Source organism: Amblyomma mixtum, chromosome 5 (assembly GCF_055824585.1).
Source record: "Amblyomma mixtum isolate Tamu chromosome 5, ASM5582458v1, whole genome shotgun sequence".
Taxonomy (NCBI): Eukaryota; Metazoa; Arthropoda; class Arachnida; order Ixodida; family Ixodidae; genus Amblyomma; species Amblyomma mixtum.
In genome coordinates, this window is record NC_143016.1 from 15,313,788 (window position 1) to 15,327,409 (window position 13,622).

General features: G+C 46.9%; 1 protein-coding gene across 3 annotated transcripts in view; it reads left to right on the forward strand.

Moving 5' to 3' along the window:
* Window positions 1–5,632: 5,632 nt before the first annotated feature.
* The window catches only part of LOC149341363 (aquaporin-9-like), a 51,912-nt gene continuing 43,922 nt past the window's right edge, over window positions 5,633–13,622 (forward strand). Inside the window, exon 1 of one of the 3 annotated variants that reach the window (XM_089543445.1) lies at window positions 5,633–6,042. In XM_089543445.1, the coding sequence (XP_089399571.1) occupies window positions 5,977–6,042 (66 nt within the window). In that variant the 5' untranslated portion in view covers window positions 5,633–5,976. The remainder of the gene's footprint in view (window positions 6,043–13,622) is intronic. The other 2 variants (XR_016282922.1, XM_089543446.1) reach the window with 2 other exon arrangements.

Genomic DNA, 13,622 nt, shown 5'->3' on the forward strand with positions numbered 1-13,622 from the left:
CTGACTTTGGCTCTTTCCTTGTCCATTCCTCAGCATACTGTTTCAAGGAGCCTAAATTTTCCTAAATTTGTTTCCATCGTTCTTTAAAGTAAAATAAAGCTAACACTGTACAATGAAGCAGATCACACTGGCTAGATTGGAAAAGACATTTAAAGATCCATTCTAAAGGTTAAAGCAAAACACGTTCAACAAAATAGCAAGTAACCAATGCAAGTGTTGCCTAGAAGCCATCTTTGTGAGCAGAAGTGAAAAAGACACAGTAATTTGGAAACACGCACCGAGCCTTCCACATGTTGCATGTAATGACCATTCTATGGAATCAGCATCATTCAGAGGCACCTACCTCCCTTGGAAATAAGCGTTCAGGTCTTGGAAGAATTTTATGGGAAGCGTAAAAATGCCACTCCATAAATAAATAACATCACAGCATATGACGAGAATTTGGTTGCACTACTTCTCTCATCTGGGAGCACAGAAGTGGTGATGGACACACTCAACTCACACAAAGCAACAAAACATACAAGAAGAATTTGGCCAACTTCAAACAGGCCCATAACATCAAAAATTAATGCAAGAACGGTTCAAATAATAAGCCGTCAAGTTAAATTCATAAAATAGGTCAAAGAGGCCATAAGTTAACCAAGGTCTGTTTGTTTTACAGTGACAGCTGCCAAGTGCCCATTCCTGGGTTTTGCATCGCTGTATTAGTAGTAGTAGTAGTAGTATATTCGGACACAACTCTTGAACAAAACAGCTTTTCCCCATCAAAGCACCCAGCCAATGGCATCGGCCGATACTCGCGACTCTGCTGGTGTGATAATGCGGGGAGAGGCAGATGAAAAGGGATAGTTTCCTCTAGGGTCGGGGACAGTCCCCTCTCTGCATTGTGGCACCACTGCCTGCATCATCATGATAGCAAGGTCATGAGAATCGGCCGATGCCACTGGATGGAAGGGGGCCCTTTGACGCGGGAAAGCCGCTTCAGTCTTGAGTTATATCCGACTATAGACCTTTTTCTCAGCCCTCAGAAAAACAGATTTTCTGGATAGTGGGGAGAACGTGGAAGAGGTTAATCCTCAACTCTTTCCTGTACTACGAACACAGCCCATTGCACAACATTACGACGCCCACTGACTTCTCTTTGAAAAGGTCTATAGTAGTCAGCGTAACCAGTGGGTGGTTACTGTAGGAACCATTTGCAGGAGGGTATGACGAGAGTGGAGGAAGGTGTAACTGGAAGACCGTTACCACCAGAACCATCCAGAGGGTGGTTGGGAGGGTATGCTGAGAGTGTGAGGAGGCACAGCCTGAGGGCGGCAGCCACGGGAACCATCCAGAGGGTACTTACCTTGGAAGGAGTGGTTACCGTGGAAGGAGGAGAGAAAGTACGGTGAGAGCGGAGGAATGTAGCAAGGGTCATCTGTGGCAGCTGCTGACAAATGCTTTGCCCGGGATGAGGCCATTCAGCAGTAGCACGTGCCTAGAGTAACGGACTCAAGAGGAGCGCTAGTCGAACAATGAGTACGTATGGGTAACTAAAAACAGTGCTCTATAAATATACAGACATGATTTCTCTGCCCCAATACACCATGAAATAAAAATACCTCAACAGCTGCCACTGAATCTTGCATTACGTAGTGGCACCTGTCCTGCGAGCTTATTTTTCTGACAGCTGCTCAGTTTGGGTGTTTACCTCAAGGGCAATACAGATGCTCTCACCGACAGATTGCAAATTCTGTTCACAGGCCACACAAAAGTGTATGCATTCATGTACAAGCTTCTGGCATTTTTGAAATCATGGGGCAAGACTAGAGTGAAAATTCTGACTCAGACACTTTGGAAGAACTGCAAACACGAATATAAATTAGCCTTGATGACCAGATTATTTCTAACAACGAAGAGTGTGCACATTTAACAAAGGATTATCTGTTAAAAAAGCAAAAAATCAAAGATTTCCTGCATTGAAGGCAACTCACCAAATACTTTTCACACTGTTAGTGATGACAAATTTTGCGACGAGTAGATTGATTGGCTAACCACATTTGTTTGCAAGGAACAATATCTAGAACATGATAAAACAAAACTTCGTGATTTCTGGGGTGGTTTCTATCGAGTGCTGCATAACTAATTATATAAGAAGCGTAAAAACGTGAAAACAACAATGCAGAAGACGCCACAGGCGCCGCCGCATGGAGAGCAGTGACACATGAGATGCAAAGGTAAGAAATCACACATTGTTGTGTTACGAGGCATTTATAGTCTTTGGTGCATTCAAATGACACAAATTAGCAAAGGTCAGCTATTTCACATGACACTGGTCAATCTTCAGCTTGGCTGCTTGAGTCTTTAACACCACATCTGTAGCTGCAAGCTTGCCAAATGCTTGAAGCAGTTTATGGAACTTTCGCAACTTTAAGATATTCGCAATGTCACAAGGCAGGCTGGTGACATCCTTAGTCTCACCGAAGACAAAGCGAGCTGCAATGTTCAATGCTACTCTGTTTCTTCGGATAACCTCCTGAACTTGTGCCATGCCAAGCCACGGCACCCAGGAAAATTCATTCTTGAACTTGGTGAGAGAATAGTTCTCCTTCAAGCCATGTGACAGTAGCACGAGGGGTTCATGCACTGCTGTCTCAAACTGGGAAGCATAGTCATTGAGGATCAATGTCTCAAGCGTGTCATTTCGTCTAAGCATATCTGCAAGGCACTTTTCAGCATGTTCATCCACATTAGGACAGACAATCTCCAGATACTCCACAGTTTTGTTTTGTGAAAGAGCATCAGCAAGCACACTAACTGCATCTTTCTGCTCAGCCTCTAACGTAAATGTGAGGCGCTTCAGCGATGTGGTTTTCCGGAGGTAGTCAGCAAGAATCGGTGCCGTGTCGACGTAGCATGAGAGATACATTGGAAAGCACAGCTCTTCAACAGAATTGTTCTCTTTAAGTGCTTCGAAGAGTTGTTTCTGTGGTTCAACAGAAATTTCATGGAGGCCTTCAAGTGAAACTTTACGAATCGTGTTCGAGGTCTTAACAGTGTTAGCAAGCTCAAATACCCCTGCATCACCCCAAGTTGCAGTAATACGTTCAAAAGACTTAAGTTCACCAAACACCATGACTAACTGTTCACTCTCGTTGTAATACAATTCTGACTGTTCATCGCCAAGTATTATACTGACAGCATCTTCAGCAATGTCAGCAGTGCATATAAGGCCAATCTCCAGCCGTTCAAGCACATGATTGCCAGCAAGTGCTCGGGCTATTGAGATGACAGCTGATGTACCAAAACGATTTCCAGACAGGTTCAGCTTCGTGAGCACTGGATTCACAGAGATTGCTTGAGCAAGTGCCTCACCAGTAGTGTTTGCCATCTTGTTTTCAGAAAGGTCGACCTCCTCCAAGGATTTGTTTACTTTAAGCATTTGTGCAATGGCAGCTCCTCCAGCATCACCAATTTCACAGTGGCATAGCTTAAGGTACTTGACATGGCAGTTTTTTGTGAGAGCAGATGCAAGTGCTTCTGCACCACGATTGTAGATATAAGCATAGTAGAGCTTCACTGAGTGAACTGTAGAATTCTGTTCAAGAGCAGTTGTGACAGCCTGAATGCATTCAGGATGTATATCTTCTTCAAAGAGCAGCTCGAGTTCCTGAAGGGTCCGTGTTGTTTTCAGCAGCTGGGCAATACCAAATCCTACAGCAGGTGCCAAGTGTTCACAACTCCAAGAAAGCACTTTTAGACAAGGAAGGCTGCACAACACGTTCATTAAGCAAGTAGGCACATCATCACATGGTGTTGCACAATGCAGCGATACAACTTCAAGTTGTTGGTTCCGTTCAAGAACACGAGACAAATTCTCAAAGCCAGAGGTGTCCAGCTTCAGCTGTTCAAGCTTTATGCGCTTTAGCTGCGTCATTGCAGAAAGTGCATCTACGAACTCTGCCGAAGAGTAAGGGGCTAAGGAGCAGTGAAACAAGTTCAATGTTTCAAGGGAGCCACTTTCCAAGAAGGCACGTTTCATGAGAGGGAAGCAGTGGATGAGGAACAAGTGATGCGTGACTTTGACCTTTTTGATGCACGGGTGCGTCTTCAGCGCCCAGTAGAAGGCCACGGCAGCCTGCTGCACAAATTCGTCCGTTCCATTCACATAACGGTGCGTATTTAGTGACGACAACGCAAACTTCCCAGGCTGAAATTCGTGTAGCTCTATGCCAATAGGGTTGAGTATCGCATTCCACGCTTTTAATTTGGCTATCGTACCGGTGACACTGCAACTGTCGTCGAAGAATGGTACGTCAAGGCTGTCCGATGCCTCCACACGAAGCCTCAGAAGCACTTCGTTGATGAAGTCCGTATCATCGGGCACAGGCACCACAACATCGCTATCCACACTGTCCTGCGAGCTGCTAGATTTCTCCGAATCCTCCACATCCATGGTTAAACTACTAGCAACTAGCGCATGACTTGCGAGATCCGGACAGCTTCTATTGGTTTAAGTTGAACAGACGAGATATACGTATATGCGCTAGTCAAAACAGGCACAACACTTGCAGCCCGACTCCATCAATCTTCTTTCCGAGTGATGGCATCGCCAGCCCCAGCGGTGTAGATCGAAGCGTGAATCAAGACAGTATCTGCAAAAACGTCATCAACTTTCTCGCAGTCTCATTCATTCAAAAATCTTACCGGCGCTAAAAACGTAAATTTCGATATGAAGCTGCAAGACGGTCTGGAGGATAACAAAATTCCCGCTAATGGGCGGTACGAGTCAGCGCGCGTAAGTCGCAGCGGTGGCTTTGTGGGTACACAAACCCGAAATCTAAATAAACACTGGTCTTACGCTACAGGCAGTTAAACTGACCACACTGATTTCGTCACAGCAATAGAAACGAACATCAGAAAAAAAAAAAGCACGCCCGCACGCATGAACGTCCACACCACAACACCACCCCCAACACCTTTCCAGTGGGATTTGCATCACAGCTTGGCATGGCTCTTTACAGTCCGAAAGGAAACCATAAATTCTGATCTGATAGTGATAGAAAAAAAAATTATAGAAGAAAAAGAGAGAGAAAAAGGGTTATTTTTTTATATGCGTAATCTGTGTACTAGCAAACGCTACCACAGGCTGCCTACTGAGTATTTTTGTATATATTCTAATCGCAATGAAATATGTTTGTCTCCTTTGCATGGCCTTGTAACTATCTGTTAAAATTATTTTATTCGTTCGCTGAGATCACCTTTCTCCAAAGACACCTAAACTTTGTCTCAATAAAGAAGTCTGACGATGTTCATATGTTGTCCTGCGCTTGGATGGTGAAAAACGAAAGCACTTCTAGTATGCTGTTCTAGTTTCGTTTCCGCAACAAAAAAAAACGTTGATGGTGATGATGATGTTAACAGTCATTTTTTTTTTTTTTTTGCAATGGGTTGGTGTATACTAGTGTAGACTTGTTAAGCACAAAAATAAAAATAATGATAAAGAACAAAGAAAAAAATGACCATGTGGGGGTACTGGCACTGTTCACAGCAAACGTGTGAGCCACTTTACAGCTTCTTGATGTAGTGGCGCCATCTATGCTGTGAAGCAAGAATGTTTAAAATCAAAACCGAAAGCGCCTCCAACCGTAGCTCTTCGAAAGCCGGTGTGTATAAAAGTGCAGCAGCCTCATTGGTGAAGCGGGAAAAGCACCCAGCATCATCAAGCGGCCTCGAGCTTGGGTCGCGCGAGAGGTCTCGAGCCGCAGCCAGCGCCGTTCTCAAAGAAAAAGATAGACGGCTGTTTCGGCGAACCAGGTGGACGGCGGCTGGAGAGCGGGGATGCCCGGCCGAGCCGCTGCTCGACGATGATATCGGCTTGACCCCGTCACTGCGGAGAAGCCCAGCGCCAGTGAAGCGCCGGAGAAGTCGCGCGGTTCAGATCGACTTGACAGCGCCCGGCTAGGTCGTGAGACCTCGACGACAGGCTCCAAGATGAAGATCGAGAACCTCCTTGTGCGGCAACTCATCCACGAGTTCCTGGGCACGGCGGTGCTGATTGTAAGTCGTGACACGTCTTTTTTTTATTTTTTTGCCTTCTGGTCGAAATTTTCAGCCACCTGTGCATTAACGGTTACAAACTGACATCACCTCGCGTCAGGTCATAACGAATTGCTGACACAGGCCCCGATGTTCAATATTACTAGCTGAATGCCGTGTTGTGTTTTCACCGTTTTGAGTAAATTCCCCTCCCGTTATCAGAAGCCGCATACACTGAATGGCGATTTGTTTCCCACACGCCCAGCGGCCTCGTGAAGCGTTTTAAAATTTCCTTCAGCGTTTTCCCAATTTATTCAGGTTAAAAGTTGTGAAAGCGGCGCCGAGGGTTCAAGGTCAGAGAAGGGGTCACGCATTCAGAGCATTCTCATTTCCGAAATTCGTGCCCGGCGCGGAAGCCGGTTTGACCTCTGAATGCTTATTTTGCGTTCCGCACTGGCTGGGCAGTTCAAGATCAAATGCAAAAACGCTTTCTGCAGAACACATTCAATCTGCCTGATGTGATTAATGCGTATATTATTAGCTCGTCTCCCTAATTGCATTACCGGTCAATTAATACTATTGGACGGAGCGACGACAGTGTAGCCGTGTGCACATGCATCTAGTAGAGGGTTCTAAATCTCTTCAAAATGTATATATTCTGGACTAGGATGTGGGAACACTTTTTGTTGATAGGCTCGCAGTGATAATTTTTTCGCACCCGAATGAATTTAAAAATTAACGAAATAAATTAGAATGGAGCGCATCACTTTTCCACTTCCCTAGCCGTGTCGAGCAAGCTGGTCACATCAGCTTTCCTGCATAGCAACTTCGTTTTCCGCACGTATTGCCCTGCCAGTTCTACAGAGTAGTGCCTCTACGTACGTCACTGAACAAAAGATGACCATTTAATAAGTCCCTTCTGGATCCATTGCAAGGATATCGCATTCGAAGCCTTCTGCACATCTTTATCGAAACTATGGGCTGCTAAGCACGTGATGTACGGCGCGCTGCAATAATGGCAACATTTTGTGTCTTCGTTTTACTCGTTTCTGAAATGCGGTTAGGGTATCTCAGTGGGGCTTTAAATCGATGTTCTACCATTATATAGGGATCAACACTGCGGAGGGCTCTGGAACGTATTATGTAATATGACGTCATCACCACTAGCGTATTCCACTGGCGTTATAAGAGTCGGCTTAATGTTAATATGACGTCACTAAAAAATGTAACTACGTCAAGGTTTCCTGTGGCTGGATTACCTTCTTTACAAACAGTAACATGCATGAAGATTATCGATACTAACCTCATGTTTCGCCAATTAAACTGACGTGTGTAACCAGGAAGGAAGCCTTGTAAATTTCATCCAAACGATATTTGCGATCGAGAAGTGAATTCGCTCTGAAAAGAAGAAATGGGTCGGTGTATCGGACAGTGTGTCTGTGTGTGTATAGTATATGCATGCATGCGCGAAAACGTTCCAGGAATTTCGGGTTATAGCTTAAGCTGCTTGCTGGTTTTGCGAGTTCTCATTAAGTACGGAGATTCGTTTTCATGAATCATTCCCCTGGACAGCATATACCGCGCGATCATGTTTAATGTGTTGCGTCATGCTCGTCTTTGCGGATGTTAGTTGTAGAACATTTTATAGAGCACAGCTCTTAGGCGCACATTCCTGCATTCCGCGTCGTAGTCGTTGTCGGCGTAACATGCCACCTGACAGGTCATAGGTCACTCCGTCACCTGACAGGTGACAGGAGGCAGGCAGTAGTAGAGTTACTAGTAACTCTAGGCAGTAGCAGAGCTAAACGCCACCTGCCGTGACGAGGGCGGAGGAATGGACAACCGGAAAGGGGCTGCCACCGGAAGTTCTCGGAGAGTAGCTAGTAGAGTTACGTAGCAGCGTGACACGCCACCCCCAGCCGTGGTGTGAAAATACGTGAAGAGCGCTCAAATATGCTACTGCCGGCTATTGTAGTCGTCTCTCAGTTCTCTTCTTATTCCAAGCACATTGAGTCGACAGTGTACTACAAGACATGATAAAGAAAAATATCTGCATGAGCATAATTTATGGCAGGGATGCATTGTCCTACAGCAGATGTCATGAGAAATGAATCCATCACGACTGTGGCTTGTTATCTGAAAAAGAAAGAAAGCGTCTTTGGAGAAATATTCTTAGAGCAACAACGCCCACAATAAAAGAAAAAAATTAAACATGCAGCCCCTGAAAGAATTTTATTTATGCTGCGCTGGCAACGGCAGTCTGGAGAGATATCTCAGGAACGCCTCGGGTGGTCGCCGATGCGCTGACATTTGCGCTTGCGGCCGCGTAAAAGCTTTCAGCTCGGCAACTGCACAATGGGTGAACCCGTTTACTCGGTGGTTATTTCGTGACGTCTTCTACATCAAAGTCGAGCGCTGAATGCCCCCCCGCCCCATAGATGTGCTTCGGAACTTCCCGTGACGTTGGCCATGTGGCGTTATATCTCAGGACGGACACTGCTCTCAAGACAGCAATGCACTTTGGCGCTCTTAATGGGTCCCCAACTTTTGATTCATCAATTCCTTGTTCACTATTGGCCAATCCTTATGGGTCGCTGGAATGGATTCTGTCTCATAATCGCACGACAAAAGGCATCGGCAGTAAGCAAGCCGCTTGTTGAAGCAGTTTTGTTGCACATGAAAGCTTCAGCTTGGCTTTGCAATTTGGTTCGCATGCGGCAATATGCGTACGAAATGTGTCCTCCTATTTTGGCCCGCCGTTATGCTAACTATCTAAGGTCTATCACATTTCTGCAACCTTACCGGCATCGCGTCAGTTTCTGAAGCTCTAATTTGCAAATCACCGCAGTTCAACTTGGCATAACGACAGTCTGCATCAAAGTGTTTTAAAGACGCCATATAGCGCTTTCATATATTCAGTACGCAGGCTGGAGGGATTCCTTTGAGAAACGAATCGCAGCGCAAATTGATGAGTGAGCTCAAAAGGTCCAAAGCTGGTCACGCTAAACACAAGAAAAATAGAGGGAAATGATTAAGAGAAACCCTTTTCACAAAATGCTTACTCGCAAACAATGGCTTGCTCTAGCGGCCTATAGCGATACCTGTACTTACAGTCACCGGATACCTTATCCAGTGACTCTACCTATACCTCGAGGTCGCGGGGCTATAACAAGGCACGTGTAGAGTTTCTAATCTCTTGAATGCCGGTCCTATTGTGACTCGGTTTTATTGTCCGTCGAAAAGAGTTCCTCTTGCTTTCAGCCTGCGCCTCTGTGTTCCGCGTGCCTGAACCTCTACACGTACGGCTGGAAGGGAAAAACCCGAAGTGTGTTAATTTGTTCCGCGTTTAACGACCGTAGGCTTCTTAGCCGGCTCGGTGAACAAGTGCGCTTCTCAACGACGTCTGCGAACGCCTGTAGGATCGCCGTCGTCGTGAGCAATTAAGTCGCATTGGCGCTTATTTCAACTGACTCGACCCTTTCGTGGGTGTCTTGGCACCGCGCAAGATCGACCTCATGGCTTGGGCTCCCCAAGGTCAATTGAAGGGCGTGACCGCTTTTATAAATGACAGCTCAGTCCCGCTGGCTGGCGTCGACTGCGCCAAGTTGCGGCACTCGACGCAACACCCACTTTCCCTCCCTCCCTTCTCAGTCGTCTTCATCCTTTCTTTCTCTGGAACACGGAGATTGGCTTCAGTTTAGCGCGTCCATTAAGTGCGTCGAAATCGGATTAGTGGGACTCTTGCCCAACGCATCTGTGGCCGTGAAATGTGCGTGCACTGGGTCCTAGATTTAGGATTAACTTTGCACCATGATCCGGAAAGGGAGGGTGCTATACTTTCCTCCCCCTCATTTAATCCTATTAAAGTCTAAAACGACGCTGTTTATTTGAACCAGCAGCGGAGTGAAATGCGAACGTTGCATCGAAGACAACTTCATAAAAGTGATAGAGATATATAATTTGCAGGCTATGACATCGGCGTAGCTTTGACCTTTATTGCAGCTTAGCGCGTTCGATTCTGTGTCGAGTATGACCTTGAGGATTTTACTAAACCACATCCAATTCCCGCTGGCATGCACGACTGCAGTGTCACGTTTATCAACATAACAAGGTACAAGCGATGGCGATGGCTCAGATCCACTGAGATCCTTGCTTTGCTGCCGTAGATTAACGTAACGGTGGTTTCATGCCCTTGAGTGCTTCGGGCGCTCCACGTGGCGTGGGGCAGAGTCGCGAACGGCCCCAGAACGCATTTCATTGTCCTCCATCAAGGCTGCATTGATAGTCAGGGTTAGCCGAAACAAACGAGATAGCAATAAAAATGGGTCGTTTCTTTTCTTTTGCTGCTTCTCGATCGGGAGCTGCGTCCGTTGGTAGCGCACCGAACAATAAACCCCCATCTTCTTATCCTTGTTCGCGCAGCCTGCGGAGGCACTTCATTTGCGACGTAATTTCTTTTTAATGCTGTCTGGATCTCCGTGGGGTAGATGCACTCGACCCGGCTGATTAAGCTGATAACGGGGAAAAGGGCGCGGTCTGCTGCAACACTGCGATTGATTTCGTCAACGCCCCTCGGGAAATCGATGGAGCGTCTCCCTCCCGATGAGACGTCGTTAAGTAAACATGATCTTCGTTTTGCCGTGTTCTGACTTTTGAGGATCTTGATTTGGTGTCAGAGACACCCGTTAACGCGCTGTCGCTTTCTTCGTCATTTTGAACGCCTGATGATTACGATGCCGGAACATTAGCATAACAGCCAACAGCCAACCTAAATGTTATCGCATTTTTTTAAATAATGTGGTTAAGACGACCTGTAAGTTTTTTCTTTGTGTTTTCACTAAAAATGCATTTGCTAAAAACTACCCTGGCATCTTTCCCGCATTCGGTGAAATAATAAAAGACACGTACAAATTTCATCGGTTTTCATGACTTAGTCACAGTTTTCTTCTTTCTCTCTCTTTCTTTTGGTGAGAAATTTCCACTTCTCACACCTCTTTAAGCGTCCAATAACACACTTAGGTCTCCCTGTAGACACACCGTTCTTGTTCGAGTGTGGTTTCCTAGCCTGATACTGCAACTTTTAAACGGAGCACGACTCGGGAACAAATAGCAGCATCCCTCACAAAAACGAGCTGTGCCCCCAGCGCCCTTTCTCTACGGCACTTGTATGTGACGCAACACTTAGCGAGCCTTGAGCCAGCCCTACTAACCTAGGGCGCGAAGTGGTGCGAGCTGATATATATAAATACATAAGCGTGGCCGACCGAGTGTTTTCTTTAAGTGCGGGTGTGTGGGTGTGTCATCGCGAACCACGGCTGCTCCTTCCTGGGCCGCCATATGTGGGTCACCGACATGTGTCTGCGTGCCGGCCGGCACGTTGCGTGGGGGTCTGCTAAAAGCAGACGCACGTGCAGTGTCTGCAAAAGCGGTGACGTCACCCTCTTGGGCGATCAATGGTGTTACGTCACCGGTGGCTGCTCCGGCTGCCTCCGTGCTGCGGGCTGACTACGTCGAGCGGTGACGTATGCTCGGGGGCAGGGCGGAGCGTGCTCGGGTTGTCATGGTAACCGGCGCATACAAACGCTGCAGGCCTGCAGGCGGTCCTCCTTTATTTCCTTTCGCTCCGAGGGGGGCCGGGAATCCGGCTAGGTGCACTGTCGCCGCCTGGAGAGGTCTACTCTACCCCGGCTGGAGGGCAAACGAAGGGCGCGCCGAGGGTTCATTCCCGAAAGCGCGTGGGCGCTTTGGGGAAGATCAGAAAGTGAACACGTAGACGAGTGTCGGAGCGCACGTTTATCACGACCAATCGCATTGGCCGGGACTTCTAAAACATTGCATTTCCGATATGAATGAGTTTGTCTTTCCACCTCGTTCGGAATGCCTTAAACCGTATATCGAGCGGCCCTGTGTCGTGTTCCGGTATTCTGACTATCGTCGCATAAATTATTCACTAGCGAAGCAGCTGCCCGTGAGACGCGATCTCCTGCCAACCAACGCCTGATGCTGTCGTCGGCCCATATTTCTACGTCAGGATAATACTTCTCATCTGTCTCGAGGGGGCAGCGCTTTCCCCTGTTCCCACCCACACCGGCCCTCTGCAAAGGCTTCCGCCCCTCGTATGTTTTCCTATGGAGAATCTCCCCTTTCTTAGAGATAGAGATAACTGCGTTACGTACCGATAATAGAGTTAATTGGAACTGTCTCGTTTGGTTCATCTATTCGCAGTTGCGTTCTTGCAACACGCAGAAGAGAGGGGGGGAATCATGACGCCCAAGTTCGAGGGTGCAATCTTGTGCACAGCTGGACGCCGCAGCAACAGACACAATGTAGATGCCCCGGCATCCGCTGTCTCGAAGAGCATGCTATTAGGCGTGACCTTTGCGGGCGATGCTCGTCGCTCTAGTCAATAAAGAAGCAAAATTACTTAAACAATGCTTTGCTTTTGCGGCGTCGTCGAACACCACAATGCAGGCTTGTTCAGTTTGCTAGAGGAGAGATCCCGTTGCCTCTGCTTGGTGAGCTGCGTAAAGTGATGTAACCACCATTACAGCCCACAACGACGTCACGTTGAGCATTATACCTCATGACCTTATAGCGAGAAAACCGACAACTGGGTAATCCTCGCCGGCACTGTTCGCCAGCAATGTTCACGTGTTAGCTAAATGATATACCGAATCGCCTCGTGGCTTGTCTTGAAAATTTTTGCCTCACTTCCCCATAGCGCTAGTACTTCTTTTCTTTTTTTTTTTAGCTACCTTCTCTTTGGGCGCTGCGTCGTCGACACAGACGTGCACTTTTACACAATATTTGGCCCTTGTTTTTGTCTTACCCACTGTTTATTATTTTTCCCCGCCCCGACCAGAGTCTAGCTGAGCGGGTTGTTTTTGGCATCGCTCACCGGTGGAGAGACGCTGGTTGCCAAGGGGGGGCTGCGTTCAGCGAACCCTCTCCGACTTACGTAACGGCACCACAGGGACAAAAGCGCGCCTTAATGAAATAAAACAACAGCAAATGACAATGCCACCAGGTCTAGCCATTATAGCACCGCACAAAGGCCTCGTGAGTGTCCACCAAAAATATACCGTTCTCGATTTAGCAAGAGTTGGGTGGGAAAAAAAAAAAAAAAATCTTCATGCTCAGTTTGATAAGAACGCAGCCATCTTCATTTTCTGTCATATGGTTTAGGTCGTCAACAGTGCTTTTCCTATCAGTAGTGTTGGGCATGGCTTATCTTCAAATACCTCAGGCAATAGCGCTTTCCTTCTCAGAAATCTGCCTTTTTTTCGATTAATTTTCGAATTCGTAAAACCAGTCTGGTATTTCATGATTGTTTATTACTTTACAAAGCTACATGACGTTCCGCTTTCAGAGTCTGTTAGTGCATCCTCAGTTGCTCCTATTCCTTTGTTCGAGGTTCTACTTAAGCGTAGCGTGCACTGCATTTGACAGGTTAATAAACTGCCGCCTATTGTTTGTAGGTGCTTTCAAAGGTCATGGAGTTCTATTCGTAGGAAAAAGGATTTCTCGCAGAACGCGCTGATCTTTTATTCAGGAATGCTGCATTGCGGAGCACTGTAGTTAAAGAAGGCATCCTGCGACGC